This window comes from Perca fluviatilis, chromosome 8, assembly GCF_010015445.1.
Source record: "Perca fluviatilis chromosome 8, GENO_Pfluv_1.0, whole genome shotgun sequence".
Taxonomy (NCBI): Eukaryota; Metazoa; Chordata; class Actinopteri; order Perciformes; family Percidae; genus Perca; species Perca fluviatilis.
The window spans coordinates 29,491,911-29,514,567 of record NC_053119.1 but is presented as its reverse complement, the minus strand read 5'-3'; the positions used below and the strand labels follow the sequence as shown (position 1 = coordinate 29,514,567).

The 22,657-nt window shown below is 41.1% G+C and overlaps 1 protein-coding gene across 4 annotated transcripts in view; it reads right to left on the bottom strand.

Moving 5' to 3' along the window:
• Nucleotides 1-22,142, bottom strand: part of LOC120563327 (aminopeptidase N-like) — a 37,904-nt gene extending 15,762 nt beyond the window's left edge. Inside the window, exons 1-13 of one of the 4 annotated variants that reach the window (XM_039807424.1) lie at nucleotides 22,117-22,142; nucleotides 21,766-21,905; nucleotides 18,584-18,681; nucleotides 17,194-17,310; nucleotides 14,546-14,732; nucleotides 14,279-14,421; nucleotides 7,827-7,963; nucleotides 6,243-6,369; nucleotides 5,200-5,354; nucleotides 4,990-5,103; nucleotides 4,734-4,877; nucleotides 4,405-4,470; nucleotides 4,185-4,250 (exon numbers count right to left, since the gene is read on the bottom strand). In XM_039807424.1, the coding sequence (XP_039663358.1) occupies nucleotides 4,185-4,250; nucleotides 4,405-4,470; nucleotides 4,734-4,877; nucleotides 4,990-5,103; nucleotides 5,200-5,354; nucleotides 6,243-6,369; nucleotides 7,827-7,963; nucleotides 14,279-14,421; nucleotides 14,546-14,732; nucleotides 17,194-17,310; nucleotides 18,584-18,681; nucleotides 21,766-21,899 (1,488 nt within the window). In that variant the 5' untranslated portion in view covers nucleotides 21,900-21,905; nucleotides 22,117-22,142. Of the gene's footprint in view, nucleotides 1-4,184; nucleotides 4,251-4,404; nucleotides 4,471-4,733; nucleotides 4,878-4,989; nucleotides 5,104-5,199; nucleotides 5,355-6,242; nucleotides 6,370-7,826; nucleotides 7,964-14,278; nucleotides 14,422-14,545; nucleotides 14,733-16,228; nucleotides 16,388-17,193; nucleotides 17,311-18,583; nucleotides 18,682-21,765 lie in introns of those variants that run through there. The other 3 variants (XM_039807422.1, XM_039807425.1, XM_039807426.1) reach the window with 3 other exon arrangements.
• Nucleotides 22,143-22,657: the final 515 nt, after the last annotated feature.

The window sequence follows — 22,657 nt, the reverse complement described above, 5'->3', positions numbered from 1 at the left end:
GAAGTGATTCAAAGGTTGTAGGTTCGATTCCCACCAGAGTTGACCTTTAGATATAGCAATTAATGACATAAGGCAGCAGTGAACCTTTAAGTTCAGTTCAGACCAAAGATTTGCGACGAGACGAAACCACTTTAAAAAGTTGTAGGGAAAAGTGGCCGCAGTCTGAACTGTCCCAACTCAGCTCGACTTAAGCTGGTTGATGGTGGCACCTGCGACCTAGCTTGTCATGTCGCCACTGGCTGGTTTTAGAACGAAAGGCATGCAACCTGTTTCAACAGCCAATAGCGTCAGCTGGTCAAGTCAGTTACAACTAACTGTTTTATATCTGAGTTACACACTGTCAACTGGTCGAAATGGCAGAGTTTGTATGGAGGCTCAAGAAGCGCCTGCGAGCACGGTATATGGTTGAGCAAGCTAGAGAGTAACTGAAAAGATGTAGCAAGGTTAGAACAAAGCAGTGAATCAGAGAAATAAATCCTTAGTCGTTTCATTACTATTAGGAATGCAACTGTAGCATGTATCTCACTATCACTATCCTCATTCATTTTTAAGATGCTACAAATTATATCCAGCTACAAAAAAGCCTGAAAACTTGGTAGTTAGAACAAAAGTACAGAGAGTTGTTGCTATGGAGATGATACATGGTCTCGTCTAGTTGCATTGTTGTAAACTGGCAGGTTGTGGAGTGTTGCAGAGTATTTATATTTAGGGCCAGAGCACCGACAGCGGCAAAGGCCCTATTGAAACTGAAGGAATTCTTTTTCCGGCAAATGAATTGCCTTTTTGAGGGTCTTAACATACTCAAAAACTCACCAAAATTGCCGGTCGCATCAAGCCTGGTGAAAATGTACGTATTTTACAAGTTTCGCCAAAAGGCGACAAAAATGGCTCGCTAGCACCCCCTACAAAATAATTTTTTTTTTTCCCCTGCAGTTCGTTTAACGTAGACTAACGAAACGCGTACACATATGTAGCATGTCAAGACGTACAAAAAAGCTCATTGGAGCCATACCCTTAACGCAACAAGAAGTCCTCCATTTTGAAATGCGCAAGTTAGGAGGACCAACTTCCTGTAGGTGGCCATCGAAACAGGAAGTGGGTGTAACGTGAGTGTACAATACAGGCCGATATTGACTCAAAGTTATAGTGGCAACAGAAAGTAGGCCCAAACTATACTTTAACGAACTTCTCTGAGATATTTCATCCGATCAACTTCAAATGCGGTCTGTGTCATCTAAAGACCTCAATGATGAAAAGTTCTCAAAAGCAAAACTTTTCGTCCAACGGTGTGCGTGTGGCAGCCATTTTGAGCATTTATCGATGTAAGAAGAAGTTGTTGTAACTTTAGTGTACATTGTCATATCTGCCCGAAATTTCTCACGATTGACAAAGGTCCAAGCCTGAGGACATCTATTGGCCAAAACTGACTTTTGGTCATTGCGCAACAGGAAATCTGCCTTATATGACAAACATCATCTGATTTACATGAAACTTACAATGTGTGGTCTACATGTGATACTGAGCCGCCACCTATACTTTAACCACACCCATGTATTCAGGCCATGCCCCCTTTTATGGCTTTTGAACCGTTGATGTAGACTATTGTGTGAGGTATCATTGAACTCTGTAGACAGTTCCCTTTTCATTGGTGACCGTTTGCGATGACTGATGGTCGCGCAAATACACAGGCGCATGGAGCGGCGTCTGCCAGTAACCCAGACACGCAAGGAGGTGCGAGGGCCCGTCCAACGCTGCTTGCAGCTTTTATATTTGCATTACATTTGCAGCATCAGGTGAAACAGACTAACTTTTTTGAAAGAGGAAAAAAAATAACTTTCACCTTCTTGAAGCAACAAAGAAAATATAAATACACAACACCCCAATATTAATATACACTACAGGTCAAAAGTTTTAGAACACCCCAATTTTTCTATTTTTTTATTGAAATTTTAGCAGTTCAAGTCCAATGAATAGCTTGAAATGTTACAAAGGTAAGTGGTGAACTGCCTGAGGTTAAAAAAAAGTAAGGTTACCTAAAACTGAAAAATAATGTACATTTCAGAATTTTACAAAAAGGCCTTTTTCAGGGAACAAGAAATGGGTAAACAACGTAAAGCTGTTCTACCGCAATGGAGGTTGATCAAGCTTTGAAAGTTGGTGCTACCAATTCCCACAGGTGTACCAATTTGTCTGGATTACTTACAACCCCCTCTGTTTGTATAAAAGTATTGTTGGAACACACTGTGGTACCATACCCTCGTGAGCATTATATGAACAGTATTGTACTTCAGAAAGTAGTGTGTTGCTATAAAAATGGTGGGAAAAAGGCAATTAACAATGGAAGAGAGACAGACCATCATAACACTTAAGAATGTTGGTCTTCCCTACAGAGAAATTGCGAATAAAGTCAAGGTGTCAGTGAGTACAGTATTCTTCACCATCAAAAGGCACTTAGAAACTGGGGGAAACTCTAACAGGAAGAGGTCTGGCAGACCCAAAGCCACAACAGAATCAGAAGACAAGTTTCTGAGAGTCAACAGCTTGCGTGATAGGCGGCTCACAGGACAACAGCTTCAAGCACAGCTTATTAGTGGTCGTAATAAGCAAGTCTCAGTTTCAACTTTAAAGAGAAGACTTCAAGCTGCAGGTTTGATAGGTCGAGTTGCAGCAAGAAAGCCATTGCTAGGATATCAGAATAAGAAAAAGAGGCTGGGCCAAGAAAGATTGTCAATGGACTACTGAAGACTGGAAGAAGGTGTTATGGACTGATGAATCAAAATTTGAAATCTTCAGTTCATCACGCAGGATTTTTGTACGCCGTTGAGTAGGCGAAAAGATGGTTCCTTGGTGTGTGAAATCAACTGTCAAACATGGAGGAGGAATCATGATGGTCTGGGGCCGTTTTGCTGGATCCAGGGTCGGTGATTCGTACAGCGTGAAAGGCACCCTGAACCAAAACGGCTACCACAGCATTTTGCAGCGCCATGCAGTACCCTCTGGTATGCGCCTAGTTGGTCAGGGGTTCATCCTACAGAAAGATAATGACCCAAAACATAAGTCCAAGCTATGCCAGAACTACCTTAGCAAAAAAGAACAAGATGGTGGGCTTAAAAACATGGAGTGGCCAGCACAGTCACCAGACTTAAACCCCATTGAGCTGGTTTGGGATGAACTGGACAGAAAAGTGAAAGCAAAGCAACCTACAAGTGCCACACATTTATGGGAACTTCTGCAACAGAGTTGGGAAGAACTTTCTGAAGAATATTTGATTTCCATTGTAGAAAGAATGCCACGAGTGTGTTCAGCTGTTATATCTGCCAAAGGGGGCTACTTTGATGAGTCAAAAATATAGAATACATTTTGGTTCATACATTTTTGATTTCTTTTTTAACTTAAATTATTTATTTGTTCTATTCTTTCATTTCAGATTACAATAAGAAATTGAACTGCATGAATTTCAATAAAAACCTGGAAAAATTGGGGTGTTCTAAAACTTTTGACCAGTAGTGTACATCGCCCCATATAAGCTGTCATTCGTAGAATGACATATTCTGTGATATATGTTGGCGCTGCAGCCACTGGGACATCCGCCGATTATAGCGCATATCAGCCAAAGGAAACTATTAATATTTGAAAAGAATTTTTGAAGGCTTTAAAGTCCAATAAACATAAACAAGTCCATATGCTAAATATTAGTCCTAAAGATTAACAGTCCATATGTCATTATACAAACAAATACAAAATGGGATTTGGATATTTACTGGTAAGTGTAGAAAAACATGCTAGATCAGTAACCAGTAAACCTGGTGTCATGTTTGAAGAATTAGATAATTAATGACCGAATTGGATGATATTTCCAATACTCTTCCTCAGGTAAGTTCTATGTACATGCCTTGAGGTGTTTTGAACAGGTTTGTACGCAAATAAAATTTTATACCAAAATAAGCAAAAAAATAGCACTGCCATTAGCATAAGCATAAACACATCCTGTTACCCCTCCTGGCAGAAACATGTTAGCTTGGAGCCTGGAAATTACCATAAAAACTGCATTTGCCCTGGTACAGGCTTCGCGCCGGCAGGAAAATAGTAGCACCACATGTTGCAATTGCAGCTAAATATAAAAATTATATTATATATAATTTTTTTTTTTTTATAAAATATGATGGTAGGATCTTCCCTCTTACCATTTGTAGATGGTGCCACAAGTCATCTCCTACTGTGTTACTGTAGGCAAAGTGTTTGAGGTAACTCTGAAGACAAAATAAATCCACAATCAATTTCCTCATCCTGTCATAATTACTTTTTTCCTGTGGCTCAATAATGGATGATACGGTCATTTATCTCAACACCAAGATGTACATACAGTATTATGTTATTATGCCAAAAAAATACAGAGAAACATACATTAAGTCCCTGGACAAAGACTTGTTCTGAGAGGAAATCGGACAGCATCCTCAACACTGCTGCACCCTGAGGAGCACAAGGAAACACAAACAGAGGCAAGGGATCAATCTATTGATCAATCAATCAGTTTATGTATAGCAGAATATATACAATACCATGTACAGTAGTTGAACAATACTAGGGCTACTTTGATGATTACTTTGCCAGTTGCTGTAATTTCAGGTTTTCAAAGTTCATTTTCTGGCCTCTGTTGCACACTGTGACAGGCAATGTAGACATGTTAATGCTGTAATGTATTATGTAAGAACATTTTGTTCATGTCTGTGTACCTTGCTGTAAGATATGGCATCAAACTGCTCACTGATCTGGCCTGGTAGGATAATACTGTCTTCTTTAGAAGACAGAGGATGAGAGGAGGTCAAGGCATCGACTTCAAACACCCTGTGGACGTCATCAAGTATTATCAAGTCTTTCTGGAGCAAAAAGATAGACAGAAAATGTATTAAGATTTCATATGATGAGCAAAGGTTGTGACAGAAATGTATGTAGTGTCAAGTCCAAGTGCACAGAACATTGTGTTCTCACCAAGTTCCATGCAGGCTCAGCGTGGTCTGCTCCTAGGTAAGACACATATGAAGCAAAGCCCTCGTTCAGCCAGACCTCATTCCACCAGCGTAGAGTCACCAGGTTACCAAACCACTGCACCAGAGAGGACATCATTCCATTTGTAGATTCATTGAGTAAATCAATCAATAGATGCAATTCAAAATAAAATTCAAAGAAATTATTTTTTACCATGTGTGCTAGTTCATGAGCAATGATGGTGGCAGTGGTCTCCTTATTTCTGTTGGAGGAGGTCACAGGGTCATAGAGAAGGTTGGTTTCTCTGTATGTCACCAAACCCCAGTTCTCCATTGCACCAAAATAGAAGTCTGGCAGAGCGATTTGATCTGTAGAGAGCAGGTTAAAGAAACTGAACTTAAAGTCACGGCAATGTACATGTACCCCATGTAAAACTTAAAAAATGTGGTTCATCCATACCTAATGGTGCAACGCCTATGAGCAAGTTCAGGCAGTCAACTCGAGCTGCACTGCTGTATACATACGTGACATGCTTCACTCTCCGTATCATTTACCAAACACACCCCATCAATTTGGCGGTCTATTTAAGCTGCACAATTTCCACATCTCTGCCTTCTGAATGCTGCTGGTGTCCTGCACCTGAATTGCTGCCTCCTTTCAACCCCACCACCACCCCAGCATCCACCTGCAGGCTCCGGTCAGGGTGAAGCTACTTTATTATCACTCCCCAGTATCTCATGTTAACTCAGTCTGCGGGGAGTGATAAATTCGGAGTCTGGCCGCCAAACACAATGTTCTGCTGTTATAATAAACATTTCAAATGTGAGTTGTCTGACTGAAATTACAAAAAACCTTTACTCACTTCCCTCTAGCTACGCAGGGAGAGCAGAGCAGTATTCCAACAACCCTGCCATTCTGGGATGGCAGCAGGAATCGCAGTGAAGCATATCTCAAATCAAGGTGTTTTGTAATATGAGTAAACAAGACCCATAAAAGCTGGAGTGACATTCCAGCAAATTTTTAATCCACGATAAAATATGGAACATATTGCCTATTTCATGAGATTTACCTGTCTCTTGAAGAAGGTGAGATATGTTGCAGTAAAGACTTTTTGTTAAAAGTGTAAATGGATGAGAGTTCAGGGAGAGTTGTTGTATTTGATAGTAGATGTTGGCAAATCTATGATTTTTCTTTTTTTAACAATTGCAGTTACAACATCAGATAACAATTAACCAAGATTATAAAAGCAGGCTCACCTGACTTGTTCAGAGGGTAGGAGATATTATAGTACAACTGGAAGAAGTCCAGTATGGGTCCAGTCACATTGAGGGCATAGTTTGCCTGTCCTTGCTCAATGGCTGTCCTGCGAGCCCAGATACGGATCTGTACAAAAAAGACCGATGTGTAAATACGTTCGTAAAACTAATACAAAATATTAGTTTAATGATACATTGATCTAGATCGATATATAACAATCCAATATCATCAATGCAAAGTTAAAAGTTAAAATAAATCTTCCTCCTCTCATTTTTCTCCTTATGCCTGGCCCTAATACTCCGTTGAACAAAACAATTCATCCGGTTCATTCATCATTTGAAATTAATCAACAAATTATTGATAGTAAAAATAGTCATTGCTTGTAATTGCTTCTACCCTAATCATGACAGATATATAATTTTTCTTTTTAATGGGAATTCCTGTTAATTTTACAAATTCAATCTACTCTGTCCCCCACTGCCAAAATCCCTTTCACAATTCTTATGGCCAATGATGTTTCTTCCAACCTTCCTCAAGCCAATCAGTCCCCAGACGCTGCTTTTCTGTCATTCTGTCTTTCAGACCTATGATTGCGCAACTCACTACCTCCCCATCACCACCTTATTCCTCAGGATTATCCAGGAGATTCAACTGGTTTCATCTCTTGTCTGCTGGGTTTACTCCACCACCACCACCACCAGCGTCTAGACCCGGGGGATTCTATCTTCTATCTTCATTAGCCTATATTAAGACATTACGCTGAAGGGGTCTAATCACTGTTGCTAACCTCAAGAAATGTTATAAACTTCCAATTGATCTCTACTTATTGAACTATTAATCTTAAAGCTGGTGCTGATTGTCAGCTGACTGGCTGGTATATCCATTCTGACATTCATTACTTTGTTCCAGACAAGATATGTCAACAACTACTGGCTGGCCAGATAGACGTTAAATTAAAATTTGGTATAAATAGTTGAGGAGGATTCCTAATGATTCTGGTCATGATATCAGCCAATATATCAACATTGTACACACACAAACACAAGATTGCACATTAATGCTCCCTTTGGATTTTAATAAGCACATTTACACTGGACTAAATCCTGCTCCAGGTTGCTGTATGCCAGTTAATTTGTGATTTCTGCATGTTTCTTTTAGGTTTCTAGTGAAAATGCAGGTTAACTTTGCCTGAACTACCAATTTCACAAGTAAAAGACAAAAGGTGAACTTTTGAGCAAGATACTTGACCAATGTGTTTTCTTAGTGAGCATCATTAGTTTTTTATTTACTCCCTGTCAGACATTTCTTCATCGTGTACATGACGTTTGCTAACCAGAATTTTGATAGCCTTACTAATGTTTTTGTTTTTCATGGCAGACACTTTGACTAGTCATTGCAGAAAAATATCAGTGGGATTTTTAACAAAAAGTGATGGCTCTGCTTCAGCAATTATTGCAAGAAAAAAACATATGTCTTCTGTGTAAGGGATCTATTTAACTTTAGGTAAGCACCATTAAAGCACCCCCAGTTTGAGAGCTACTGCATAAGTGATGAAAATGATATATCAGTAATGTCATAGTTACCAGAGTTTCTCCTTGTGTAGCACTGAGGTGTGCGTAGTCAGAGACGACAATGGCCAGTAGATAGGTGGACATTTTCTTGGTGGGCTCAAACTTGGTCTTTGTCACAGCTACTCCATCAATAGTGGTGTTAACAATATCTGAAAAGACACATACACACAGTAAAACAGACTATTCAACTATATATTTATTTAAATAGCATTTGGATGTACATTAAAGTAGCACATTTCCATTTTGCAGAAAACATTTTTTTGGAGAATGCTGTATCATCTGAATAAACTGAACCTGAATCTGCAAGTGAAGTTTATACTGCCTGACATTTGGTCAGACGCATCTTCAAAAGGTAGAGCTCACACATTGTTTTCCTCCTTGAAGACAAATGGAGAAGCAACTGGGGTCCACCCTATGCAACACTGATTGAGCAATTTTTGAGAACAGATCATGCAACCTGCAGTGAAAATGGGCTACAAGCTATGTTTCCATCCACACTTTTTTATCCGAATTAAGTGATATCGAATGAAAAATGCCTTATGGAAACAGTAAAATTCAATAGAATTTCATGAATATCGACTCAAAGGAAATACGTTCGGTCTCATCAGATTTTCTCTTGATCGATATACGGCTTATGCGATAAACGCTGATGGAAACGTTATTTGCCGAATAAATTAATGAATTGCGATTAAGTTTTAGGTCATTTTATGGTTACAACCCGCCACAAAACGAAGTTTTAGTTCATTTCCGCCCAGTATTTCCGCTCTGTTTGCACACATGACAGGTGTCAACAAAGACAGATGTAAGTGGACGAACGAGGAGACAAGAGACTTTTTGAATTTAATTTACGAGCAAAATATAATGGCTATTTTAGATAGAAACAATCTAAGAAATGCCATAATTTATCAGGAACTCACGAAGGAAATGACCGACAAAGGTTACGACAAGCCGTGGGACGTCCTTCGGAGTAAATGGAAGGCGCTCAAACAGCAATACATGTCTCAAAAAAAGAGAGTTGTCTCGCAGCGGTGCCGGAGGGAAAATAAAAGGCAAGTTGCACCTTTTTGATGAGCTGGATCAGATCCTCGGCCAAAGGCCCAACTACTTTTGTCTCGCAAAACTTTGTTCGCAAATGTTTGCTTGAATCTTGTGCGATTCAGTGCAAAAATGAATGGAAACACCTTAAAATGTCTCAAATCAATTTGATATACCAATTTAATCGCAAAACAGCATGTGACGTCATTACGCACAGGTTTGTATTCGCTTTAAAGCTGTTGGATGGAAACATACTTTCACCAGCTTTATTCGCATGAGTTTTTTTTACGGAACTTCAGATAATTCGATTGACAAGTGGATGGAAACTTAGCTACAGATCACATTCTTCATCACCCTCTTACTGTTAAATCGGACTGTTTGAAAGCCCCTTTAGTGGCAGATGAAGCAGCGCCACAGTTGGAGAGCTTTCTGAGGATGACAGACTTAAAGGAGAATTCCGGTCAATTTCAACATGTAGCTCTGTTGCTTGTAAATTTGGAGTGCTGTCAGTAGCGAAAAAAACTAAAACAATCGGTGCTGCCTACACCATGTTATCCTCCTGTTACAGTTTGCACCCAGGAGACTGAAACAGGGCAAACTTTAAGCCTGCTTTTAGCATCTTAACATTTGTATCAGAAGAAACACGGTAGTATTTTCCGGTAACCCGTTAGTATTTTCAAATGACCGTGCTTTCCTCCCTGAGACGAGAGATCTCTGTATTGTGGGTCTGGAAAAAATTGCCCAGAGGCAATGGACTACAGCCAGTGGTAGGAGCTACTTCCGCATGTTTTCAACCCACCCATAGGGGGTTGGAATGTCGTCTTTACCCGAACCTTGCCGAAGCAAAACGAGTGTCAGCCATTTTGAAGCTTCACTAAACAGGCTTCTCAGCAGAAAACTTTTCCAACAATTATGTGCATTCAAACTACCGCTCATGTGTACCACCGGGATACATTGGTATAGATCGGAGAATATGCAAGAAACTTTATTACAGTCAGAATACTCAACACACTACGCGAGCTTCGCCTGCTACGGAGACCAACACCTCAGCCTGCGGCCTCGCTCTATGCCGCTAGCCAGTAAGGTGACATGCTCAGCGTTGAAACGCGGAGCGAGGGCTGGACGGGGCTGGACTATGAGCTAGCTAGGTGGAAAGCTAACGCTAGCCGGCCACCTGTTCCATCAATCCTGCTTGCAAGTGTCCGCTCATTAGACAACAAACTGGACTACATCCAACTTCAGCAAAACTCCCAACGCGAGTTCAGAGACTGCTTTGTTTTTGTTGTTGTGGAAACATGGCTGAACAACAGTGTACCGGACTATCCAGCTATCAGGCCTGCTGCTCTGTCACTGGGTAAGACTAGTGGAGGTGGGCTGTGTTAACACGGACTGGTGCTTGTATCCAACTGAGGCCCTGTTTGTAAACACGATGACGCTCTCGGGTGAAAACGAAAAAATATTTTATCGGATGTGCCTTTCGTTTATACGGCGACGGCGTTTTTGGGGCTTAAAAACGCAAAAAAGTGAAATCACCCTCCAGAGTGGAAATCTTAAAAACGCTCCACTGTCGCGTTACCGTCTAAAGGGTAAAAACGCAAAAGTCTGAAGACAGAGGTGTGGAGAGAGACGAGAAAAAGGCGTCTGTTGTTACGGAGTAGGCTACAGAAATTATAGGCTCAAGCAGCGGCTGAAGGGCCGCGAGGCTCAGGGTATTGGTAGTGCTCCCGTGGGTGCTGTGTGTTGTGGCTTATCACGGTCAACTGTGACGGTCATCATCAGACAAACATGCAACTCCACCTCCTCGTCTTTCCAGACAAGCTTTTATTGTTCCTTCAACATGTTTTGGTTTTGCGCTACTAACCAGAGAAGTAGAAGGAAGGTTCTACGCAGGCGGGTACCTTGGAGGTGTTGTGTGGCAGTGCCACCTAGTCACCTGGAGTGTATACTACATCGAATTTCACACACTTTTGCGTCACCATATGCACGCAGATTTCCCCCCATAACGCTCGTCTAAACGCAGAATAAAAAGTGATAACGTAACGCCACTTTTGCGTTTTCTCTTCAGATCGTTTCCGTCTAAACATAGCCTAACTGCTAACTGCTGGTGGAGTTTGTGACTGTTAAATGCCGACCATTCTACATTCCACGCAAATGTACGGCTGTGTTTATACTCGGTGTTTACAGCCAACCAAGCGCTAGCCTAATGCTAGTATGCGTTAGCTAAACTTTACGGAGCCTATAATGTATGTGCACTAAATGTAGCCTGTTTCGTATGTCGTTTTTATATAATGTCGTTTTTATATATTTTAAATGTGTAACACCACTTGAGCCACGGTGAAACGTTGTTTTGTGTATATGGTTGAATTGACAATAAAACACACTTGAGTTGAGTTGACTGTCTCACTGTCTGTCTGTCTGTCTGTAAGCGGTAAGCGTGGCTTGGGAGTAAATTCTAAAGCAGCGACGCAAGTGCATTCCGGGATTTGGTGTTTTTCACATGAGCCAAAAACACATTTTCTGGCTTTTCTCTGCCTAGAAGCCAAGTCCAATTTAAAAGGGGTTATGGAATGATTATATAGGGTATTTCACTCTGTTCCTTAAGGTCTCCTAATGGGGTATGTAACATTGGTTGGGCTGAAAATGGCCTGGTTGATATTTTATTGTCCCTTATGCATCCCTGTGTTTTGGCCCTATTTGTAACAAGAGCTTTTCTTCCAAATATGGTATGCTCATGAATATTTAGATGAGCTGTGCGCTGATTGGTTGAGCGAATCCCCATACACACACATTAGAGACGAGACAGCAGGTCTCATATTCCAGACACTGCAATGTTTCGTTAACAAATTCACTTCTGAGACTTTTTTATGCGAGAAATCAACTATATAAAGCTCAAATATGGGCCGTTTTACGAAAATGTATGGCTAATTGCAAATTTGGTAAGACGTGTTGGACTGTAGGAGCACCACACAGTCTGACGAAAAAGCGGCAACCTGCTGGGCTCCATACCCAGGGCAAAGTCACCGTTTGGGCTCGAGGCTCTGCGGAGCTGGGCGGCTGCCAGCATAACTATAATTTACAGTTTGAATTTCGTCACAGCTACCCCAAGGTCTTACAAAGCTAACAGTTGTGTCCGATTTCAATTTAAGGCATTTTTGTGAATGTGAGGGGTCTTGTTAGGAGGCGCAGCTAGCTAGCTAGCTAGCTATGTGTCCCATTCAATACAATGAGAAAAGATCGCAGCTAGCTAGCTACACTTTCGGCATAACTATAGTATATTTACAGTTTGAATTTCGTCACGCCACTTATATTACAGGTTCCCCAAAGTCTTATAAAGCTAACAGTTGTGTCCGATTTCAATTTAATGCATTTTTGTGAATATGAGAGGTTTCGTTAGCTGCTAGTGTCCCTTCAATCCAATGGGTAAAGATAGTGGCTAGCTAGCTACACTTTCGGCATAACTATAGTATATTTACACTTTGAATTTCGTCACGGCATGTATATCACAGCTACCAAAAGGTCTTACAAAGCTTAACTAACACTACGATTTCAATTTAATGCCTTTTTGTGAATTTCAGAAGTCTCGTTGGGAGGAGGCTAGCTAGCTCTCTTTGATGGACTCCAGCTCACCGCGGGCTCTATCGATGAGACTCTCGGACAAGAGGCATTTATTTCCCCGATCGTTTGTTTAAATAACTCAACACACACATCCATTATAAGATTAACTGGAACCTGCGGTAAGAGATTGCGGGCGTAACAAGCTCGCTGACCGCACTGTCACTCACACACACCGGCCATTTAGCAGGAAGGGGGGAGGGAGAACATTGAGCTGCAGGCCCTGGAGCTCTGTCAGGGCAGCAGCATTTGGTAGTCCAGTAACCCAGAAAGGGTGACTTTGCGCGGGTATTGAGCATTGCGGGCTGCCGGCCGTGACGGAGCTCCATCTAGCTCACAGCGGGCCGAGGTCTGTGAAGGAGGACAGGCCGGGCGGCGATGTAGCAACCCAGGCAGCACCCGTTGCTGAACTCTGACACACAGTCGGACAAAATTTGCAATTAGTCATCAATTTTCGTAAAACGACCCATTTTTGAGCTTTACATAGTTGATTTCTCGCATAAAAAAGTCTCAGAAGTGAATTTTGTAATGGAATAGCAGAGATCTGCACAACCTAGATTCAGAAGACTACCTGATCTCAGGTCAGTTGTGTAGCCTTTGTAAATGTTGGGGTGTGACAAAGAATAGAGACTAGAGCCAAATGAGGAAGAAGAGATCTGCCAGTTTTCAGAGGCAGTTTCAAATTGTGAGATTTGCAGAGGAAAGAGGTGTCAATGGGATTTTGAGGTTCTATGTATGTCCTATTAACCCACCAAACTGTCACTTTTCAACTATGACAAGGTAAAATCGGTTTTGCATTCTATCACCCCTTTAAGGATATATTCATCTTTCCATTGGTGAAATATCCCTTTAAAAGTGCCTACCCATGTGAAGTGATTCTTTCCGAGTGAACACAGTGAATCTGGCTGCAGTAGATGTGAAAGAAATGCATTAAAGTTGTGCTAATTCATACCTCTGTTTAGTTCCGGTGTTGAGACGGCACAACACATTCTCACACCCAACTCGTAAAATAAGGACGTTCGGTCAGGAGCCTTTCTCGTTCTTATTTGACGTTAAAAGTCTCCTTTAGCGTCTCATGTAAACGTGCTTGGTCGCCACTATTGCCGTCCCTTTTTCGGAGAAAAAGCGGGAGAAAGACGCCATCTAAAAGCGGGAAACACACCGCGGGTGAAGCGCGACAATAACGGAATCGCGGAGGTTGGGTTTAGGAGAAAAACAACGGGGAAAGGACGCCTCAAAAGCCGGGAAACACACCGCGGGTGAAGCGCGACAATAACGGAATCGCGGAGGTTGGGTTTAGGAGAAAAACAACGGGGAAAGGACGCCTCAAAAGCCGGGAAACACACGCCGTAGACGGGGGAAACAAAAGAAAAACAACAGGGGAAAGGACGCCTCAAAAGCCGGGAAACAAAACGCCACACGCAGGGCGCGAACCCGAGTCTCCTGAGTGAAAGTCCGCCACCCCAACCACCGTCCTTACCCAGCAATTTCCCCTTACATACCACTCGCTAAGTCTCATCCAATTGCGGCTCTCCCCAGTACGTTACAAAAATACGCCGAAGGGTGCCTTTTTCGTCGCATCAGACGCTGAAGGACACTGACCAAACGTACTTATTTTACGAGTTCGGAATGAGAACGGGTTGCAGTAAGACGAGTGCTTAGGGACCGTCTACAAACTACAACACTGCCTGAAATGAGCATAACTGGGTATGGAACTTTAAAAACTCTGTAGACCAAGTTACTTGCTGCATATCTATCATATACGTGTTGTTTTATGAAAATACAGCTCTGTTTTGATACATGTAGACTGTACTGACCTCCTTCCATGCCATTGGACAGGGCTACAGTTCCAGGGGGGTGGATTAGAGTTATATAAAAAACAGCTTTCATTGCTGGTTCATCAAAACAGGGAAAGGTCTTTCTTGCATGAGTTGGATGCATCTGAGAAGTGGCAACAATCCTGAGAATGAAAAAAAGATTCTGAACACAATGCCTATTACTGTAACACAATGTAGAGATTTTAAATTAGCTCACCAAAACACATCTAAATATAGATATCGCGCGACACAGAATAGAGAACTTACTTTCGGATTCCATCTTCTTCATATTCACTCCTGTAAAAGCCAGCCAAGTCATCAGCTAGTTCTCCAGTGAAATTAGTGTACAGCTGATACTTGTGTTTCTGAGTTAATTTACTATTCAGCTGGATAACCAGATACTGGGTCTCAGGCTGCAGCCAGGTAGACTTAATACTGGGAGCAGACCCACCGCCTGGGGAAAAAATAGAATTGATGGGGAGGAAAGTGACATGGGAATATTGTGACAAAAATGTAAATTATTATTAATAATAATAAATAAATAAATAATAATTGTTTCAATGAGTCTTGCACATATTCATTACTAGCAGCAACATGTTTTAAGCTGTATTCATCACAGATTCACCATCAAATGCTGTGAACTTGCAGCTTGCGTTGTGCAGCATGAATACAGTTTTAGATGTGAGACATAAAATCTAGTTTGAAAATTAAAGAGCATATTTAAAAAAAAAAATTAAATTGGTCAAATGTGGAGGCAATTAGGCCTGGGCGAAAAATCGATTAAATGAATTAATTCGAATTTTTTGTTGCGGGCGATTTAAAAAATAAGTAAATCGAGTTTTTGTGTAATGGCGCATTTTTGGCTCCCCGGAGCTTTCGTAGCGTTAGTTTCACCAAAGCCGGTCTACGGAAAGCCGTTCCACTCCCTATCCAGCCCCATTGTACCGGATTTTGGTTGCAGTTCCACCAGAGTTCCACTGGGGGTGATCGCGGTCCAGTGCAAAATGAATGGGACTCTATGGAGCTAGACGGCTAAATTTGTCTCTTTCGCCTGATTGTCGTTGAGAAACCTCAGATTTGATTGTAGTTTTTGCAAGTTCAACATGGGTTATAGGTCGAAAGTTGAATGACCAAAGTACTTATGTCCTTTTGATTTCTTACAGGGTGAGTCGTTGTAGCGCCCATAACGACGCAGCATTCTGCTAATGAATGCTGATTGGTCAGTGAAGGAGTGATTACGATCGGAGATCCCGCTTGACGGCATCCGAAGCAGAGCCTGAATATCAGAGTGAATATTTCGGTGTGGTCTTTAAAACATTAGCAAACCTCTTTCTAGCACATGTATTAACAGGAAGAGCCGAACCTGTTAGCTGTGTTGTCAATGCCTCGAGAGAACAAAGGAAGCGACTCAGAGCTTGCCGTAAAGCAGTATCTCTGGCCGTATATGTGTATGACGTCATTGACATTTTAAACTTTTAAAGAACAAAAAAGTTACTTTAAAAAAATCTAACACACAGCATTGTGTATTTTTTTAGCCTCCCCTTTCGAATGCAACATTCAAATTACTAGACAAAAAATTATATCCTGAGAAAAGTGGGTTTTGAGGGGTATAGCTCCATAGAGCCCCATTCATTCTGCACTGGCCTGTGAGCGCCCCCTATATGGAACTCTGGTGGAACTGCAACCAGTTCAGAACCCGGAAGTAACGAGGGAGTGGCACTTCTTGATATATTAGAAGTTCTTTGGTTTCACATAGCAGTATGGAAAGCGACAACAACAACATCATAGCACACACGAAACAGCAACAGCAAGTGACAACATGGCTACCGGTGAGAGTGGGAAATTTGTTGCCAAGAAAGAAATAAAATCATCTGTTGTGAGACACAAACAACATGGCAGCGACAGGGACTAACATTAATTATTTTCTTAACCAGTCGTTTCATTACTTACTTATCCGTAATCTCCGCCGAAATGACCGGCAGCTCGCGGTGCACTGTCCCCGGCTGACAGTCACCTATTCTGGGATAACTGAACAACCAGCTACAGTTGACCTGAAGGAGCACCATGCGGGGCACCAGAGGCGGTGTTGCAGAACTCTGTTGCGGCTCAACGCTACTAAATGCCGCTGATACAACCGAGCTGTGACGGAGGTCTGTAGCGGCTTAAACAACTTGCAATCGCCGCTCTGTAGCACGGAGCTCCGCTTCGACGTTTGTTTTTATCGCTACGAAGGAGCTTGCTACAGGTATGCTACATTCAAGAGACCATGGGATGTTAACGTACGTTACTCAGCAACAGATGGAAATTGGGGCAATGTTGCGCAATAACGTTAAAATGATTTGAACTTTTAGCGAGGAACGAGAAGTGAATTACCTGTAGTCCTATGTGTGAAAACAGCTTTATCTCACGCATCCGTTTTGTTGTTGTTGAATATATAGCCCCCCCCCAAAAAAAACAAAACTGGTAGGGAAAACACTCAAACCAATTTATATTTCCACAAAATTGGCATGAATAAACATAATGGTACGTGCCCCGTGTGTGTGTATGAGTCAAAACAAAATAAAACTTGTTTTGAACAATTTCTTTGTCATCTGCAGATTGATTTTAAGTAGAGGGAGAAAAAAATCGATTTAAATCTTAAATCGGAATTTTTTTTGAAAAAATCTGGGATTTTATTTTTAGGCCATATCGCCCAGCCCTAGAGGCAATACGCCTAAATGAGGTGATCTGTTTTTTCTATTTCATCCATCCATCCATTTTCAGCATATATAGCACTTTTCATATATAAAAATCATACCCCCTCTCCATCTGAATGTGTGTGTGTGTGTGTGTGTGTGTGTGTGTGTGTGTGTGTGTGTGTGTGTGTGTGTGTGTGTGTGTGTGTGTGTGTGTGTGTGTGTTTGCTTGCACTGTACCTGAAGCGATGAGCCTAGCAATGTGCATGTTGTCCAGCTTGGTGTAATTGAGTTTGTTGGAGTGGATTAGGATCAGATTTGTTTCTTTCACACACTCAAACTCCATAGTGCATTGGCCTGGTGAATGCATGGAAATATCAGACATTAAAAGGGGACATATTATGCAAAACACACTTTTTGATGGCTTTTTAACATAACATGTCAAGAGAACCCCATAGTGTGAGAAAAGAATATCCTTTCTCTTTTCTTCCTGCTCCATCTATCAGAAAATGTGTGTAACAACGAGCTAGTCAGATTTAAAGCTGGATATGATGTCCTATGGGGTTGTTTTGCCATAGAACCACCTCCAGCTATGTTACAGTTATTGGTATGTTGTTGGCTGCAATAACCAACAGAAAAGCTTTTATGTACTCAAACTTTCTTTGTATGTGAAGACTGTGGATGTAAGTTTTCTTTATTATGTGGGACTTTTGACTGTAATGTCCCCACAACAATTTCAAAACTCCAGACCCTTCTTAACCCTTGTGTTGTCTTCCTGTCGAACATACAACTTTTTGTTTTTCTGGGTCAAAATTTTTAATTAAACATTTCTTTTCTTTTGTTGCTATACCCAATGTTTTTGTCAAAGCATTTTACACGTTTTTTGTCACTTTTTACAATATTTTTGTTGATTTTTTTTCTGCACTTTTAAAAATGTTTTAGTTTTTTTTCAATGTTCTTTTATCCATTTTTTTTCTTCAAATGCTATAAAAAAGAATAAAACACCAAAATTAAATGAAAGTAGTGAACTGATCATTTATTTTACTTGTGAAGAGCGTTTTATTGAACCATCCACGTTTTTTTTTGGACAATTTGGTCAAATGAAACCTAAATTTCTGATATAGAAACTTTTTGAAAATGAGTCAAATTTGACCCGAGGACAACAGGAGGGTTAACTTCACACAACAGGGTCAGTACACAGCATGGGTGTCCCCGACTTTGAATTTATTTAACATTAAGATAACTATTGGTCTGTTTCACCAACAGATGGCGCTCTGTGTGTGTGTGTGTGTGTGTGTGTGTGTGTGTGTGTGTGTGTGTGGGTGTGTGTGTGTGTGTGTGTGTGTGCTCGCACGCGCGTGTGTGTTTGGGGAGCAGCGCTTTCAACGTAAAGGAGTGGACTCAGTGGAGATTGATAGACTGACAGAAAAGAGTGACCCTGCTGCAGAGTTAAGGATGTACAGCTGCTGTATAAGTCACACTGTTTGGTTCCAGTTGACAAATTTGTGAATGAATTCCTAACAATAAATTCACTACAGCAGCAGCTGCATGAAGTAGTTAGTCATTTACTCTGCAGCATTGCACAGAAAATTAACAAGATCTGTTATAAATGGGAAGCACCATTAATCACCTGTAAAAATGTAGAGGCCAGTGTTTGGGTCACAGCTGAGACGAGGCCACAGGGTGATGTTGTAGTAGTCGGGGACCAAAGCATTGGAGAGACGATAGCTGAGGGGAATAAACACTAAGATCACTCAACTAAATAAAATTATGCATTTACTATGCTCATTTAGGGCTTAATATCATAACGCTAAAGTAGCACTGCAGGAAATGAAAAAGATGAGAAGCAGATCACATTGTTATTAACTGTCATCATTATAACACATCTGGAGATTCTCAGATTATATGGGACTGCATTCATAATGTTTTATGTTTTACAACATTTGAAAAAAATCCCATAGTATGGTTAAAGTATTATTGATTAAGAATAAATATTGATATATATACAGAATGTATATATATCAATACAGAATTCACATATACAAAATTCATAACCTATTAAAAAAATCTCATTTGTCATTGCCTTTCAAAACAACCCACATGAGCATTTTCCAATAAAGATTGTCGTCATGGGTTAAAAAATACTCTTAGGTTAGGAAACAGTTGTGTTCTGGGTTAAAAGAAGACACACCGTGGCCGGTTAGCTCAGTTGGTAGAGCGGGCACACATATGCAGAGGACCTGTGACGGTTTTCCTGCATGTCTTCCACCGTCTCTCTCCTCTTTCATGTCTCAGCTTTCCTATCTAATAAAGCCCCAAAAAAAAAAAAGAAGACAACACTGGCTGTTAGTAGTTCACGGGATGGAAAATTTAAGTCTGTGAAATCCAAGTCACATGCTTTGTGTTATAACAACATCATGCAGTTTCCCCTTTGCAACCCACAAGCAACAGTCATAATTTATACAACCATAATGTTGTGTCATTTATCTCACAAGTTTGATCGTGGAATCATATGGACATCATTTGTGTTTACTTTGTGTTAAGGCCTTTACACACTGGGGGTGTGACTAATAAACGTCACGAAAATGCAAAATACTTGCCTGTGCAAGGATGCTAATTTGCAGCAGTTGTTGGATTAAAGTTTTGAAAATTAGTTCTGATTCCTTTATACAGGCAGAAATTTAAACTTTTTAAACCTGTTCCTGTGAGAAAATCTAAGAAGTGGACCAGTGAAGCTGTAGCCGATCTTCGGGTGTGGTTGAACTGTACAGACTGGAATGTTTTCAGGACTGCAACCAACAGCCTGGATGAGTACACAGAGGCTGTGACATCATACATCAGCTTCTGTGTGGACAGCTGTGTACCATCACGCACCACAGTGAGGTACAATAATGACAAGCTCCAGTTCACAGCCAAACTAAGACAAGTGGGGACAGGGACTGGTTTAAAGAGTCAAAGTACAGGTTTAGCAAGGTGGTGAGAGATGCTAAAAGACTGTACTTTGAGGAACTCCAACAACAGTTCTTCGCCAATGACAATGACTATTCTCTGTCTGGAGGGGCCTCAGACAGATCACCAACTACAAATCAAAGGCCCCCCATTCCATCAACAACTTGCACTGGCAAACAACCACAACAACTTCTACTATAATTTTGAAAAACAATGGGATAGTCCTTGTACCACCCCCCTTGACTCCATTAACCAGCTCCAGCCCTCCAGCCCCACTTCCCCTACCTCAGCAGGAGCCAGGGCCTCTTCATCACTGTCCACCCCAGAGCAGACCACTGACCTGTGCCCTGACTTCTGTGGTTATGAAGCGTTTCTTTGTCTGGACCAAGGACTGGACTTTGAGAACATCTGCACCGAATGATAAGTCAATCCGGACCTAACCCCTACCTTGTTTTATGTATACAATAGTTTATTAATGCTTTAGTGCGTAACTTTTTGATGTTAATGAACATCTGTTACATTCAAGCCATTGCCAAATGAGTTGCTACAAAGCTAATTAAAGGCTCTGACACACCAACCCGACGGCCGACCGTCAGCAGAAAAGGCAGTCGGACTGACTGCCTCCCCAAGTTGGTCAAAAAAGTGCCTCTGAATACACCGAAGCGACGCCAACTTGAGAGTACATTCTGTGTAATGATACGTTGGTGGAATATCACCTGATCGGACGAACGTGTCACGTGGGTCAGCCAGGCAATATGATCTCATATTTTACGAAGATAGTTCACCGAAACGTGTTTCTAAAAACATTTTGAGCGAGAAATAGGCCATGCAGTGGCTGAATCTGTCTTCATTTCAGATCGACAAAGGTCAGTTTAAAAGATTTTCGTCAGATTTTGAGAGGCGTTCGTCAGGTTCATCCCGCTCGTCATTTCCGGCGGCTGACGACGACACGGAACACACCGAACAGACTCGAGTCACTGACCTCGCCAGACTGTCCAAAGGCCGAAAATCAGTTTGGTGGGTTAGGGCCATAAGACTATCAGCTCCACACAACTCTCTCTGTATTTCTCAGTATGGTTATGTTCTGAAGATTGTGTCGTCTGGTGGGTTTCCCGCGCAGAAATTCGAGTGAAGATAATTACCTCTTCTGAAGAGTCCATCATGTTTTTTTAATCCTCTGTGTCCTCCTTGGCTCCTAGCAACTGCGTGGAGGAGGGGTGGGGGCGCGTGCGCGATCACAGAAGGCTTGTATCATGTGGAAACACCAAGAGTGTTGTTGTCATCACTTAGAATTCCTCATAGGGGGAGACAGAAGCTACGCACTATAGCTTTAAGTGTAATGTTTTCTATTTAAAAAAAATTCAGACAGTTGTGTTGTGGACCATAGTTGACTCCTGAGCTGAATCTCTGACTCTGATGTCTTTTACAGAGATAAAGTAGGCTGCCGAAAAAGGTCACGTTGGGTACCGGTGCCAAAGTTTAGGTGCCTAAATGTTATTTTGTTATCACCACGTATACCACGTATTTTAGAACCAATAGGTGCAATTTCATTGGTTGATTGAGAGAGTGCTTCACAGGAGAAAGTTTTAAAAATAAGACCCAATAACAGTAAAGTGAACAAGCAAAAAAGAAATAAAGTAACAATGAAAATAAAAATTTGAAAACTTAAAATTAAAAACATAAGACAAAAGCCAGTTTACAAATAAAATTACAAACATAAGACAAAAGCCAATTTAAATTGGTGAGTCTTCAGCTGCTTTTTAATGCGTCAACAGAGATCAAAGATCGCATGCATGCAGATTTGCATTATCATCGCTCGAGGATACAGAAGTATCAAACTTTTTCCAGAACCAATGTCCTTACCTGTCCCAAGGAGCTGGGACATCATCTCCTCCTGTCAGGGCAATAGTCCACAATGTGACAATGGTTGCTATGGAGACCAGGGCTAAGACCACGGACAGAATGCACAGCCTGCTAACGCTGCAGCTTTTCCCCATGTCCTTCTAAACAGCAGATAAAGTCACACAGTTAAATCTAAACTGAATAACCGAGAGGAAAGCAGACTAAAACTACTTCTTCACCCTTTAGTGTCACTTAAAATACCGCTATAATGTAAATGGTAAAAGGTCTGATTAAAACTAAGTACGTCTGGTTTGCAGAGTCTCAGATCGCATGCAGAATGACCAACAAAAGTGAATGCATTTAACTGCTGACCTCCTCTCCCTCTCTCTCAAATGAGTCTCTCCCCATTACTAGATGATATATTGGACTGAACAGCACTCATGGGAATGTTGAAAGTTAAAACTGTCGATAAACATCTTGCGCAGAAGTGAGTGATAAGAATGATTTATCTACAATAATGTTTTAGTGGGTGTTCATAAAACACTGCATGTCTGATGGGAATTGTGTGTGTATGACGCAAAGATTTTATTGTCTTTATCTCACAGTGTTTATAGTCAAACATTTAAACTGTCTGTTAGCAATTTCAGAAAAAAACTAACACACATACTGTGAGGTCTTCTGGAGTGTCATAGAATCTAGGTGGCAGCTTCATTCAAAGACATATTTACATTTTTATGTTTCTGCTGTTAGTGAAAGAGTAGCTAAGTGACTAAACAGACATTTTGGGGTGTGGGTGCTCCTTGTGAGATTCATTTAAAAAAAAAAGACTAGGTCAAAACCTACTATGAGCTAGGCTATGTATGCTCAATGTGATAACTAAATGTAACAAATTGTTACATTGATACAAAGATTT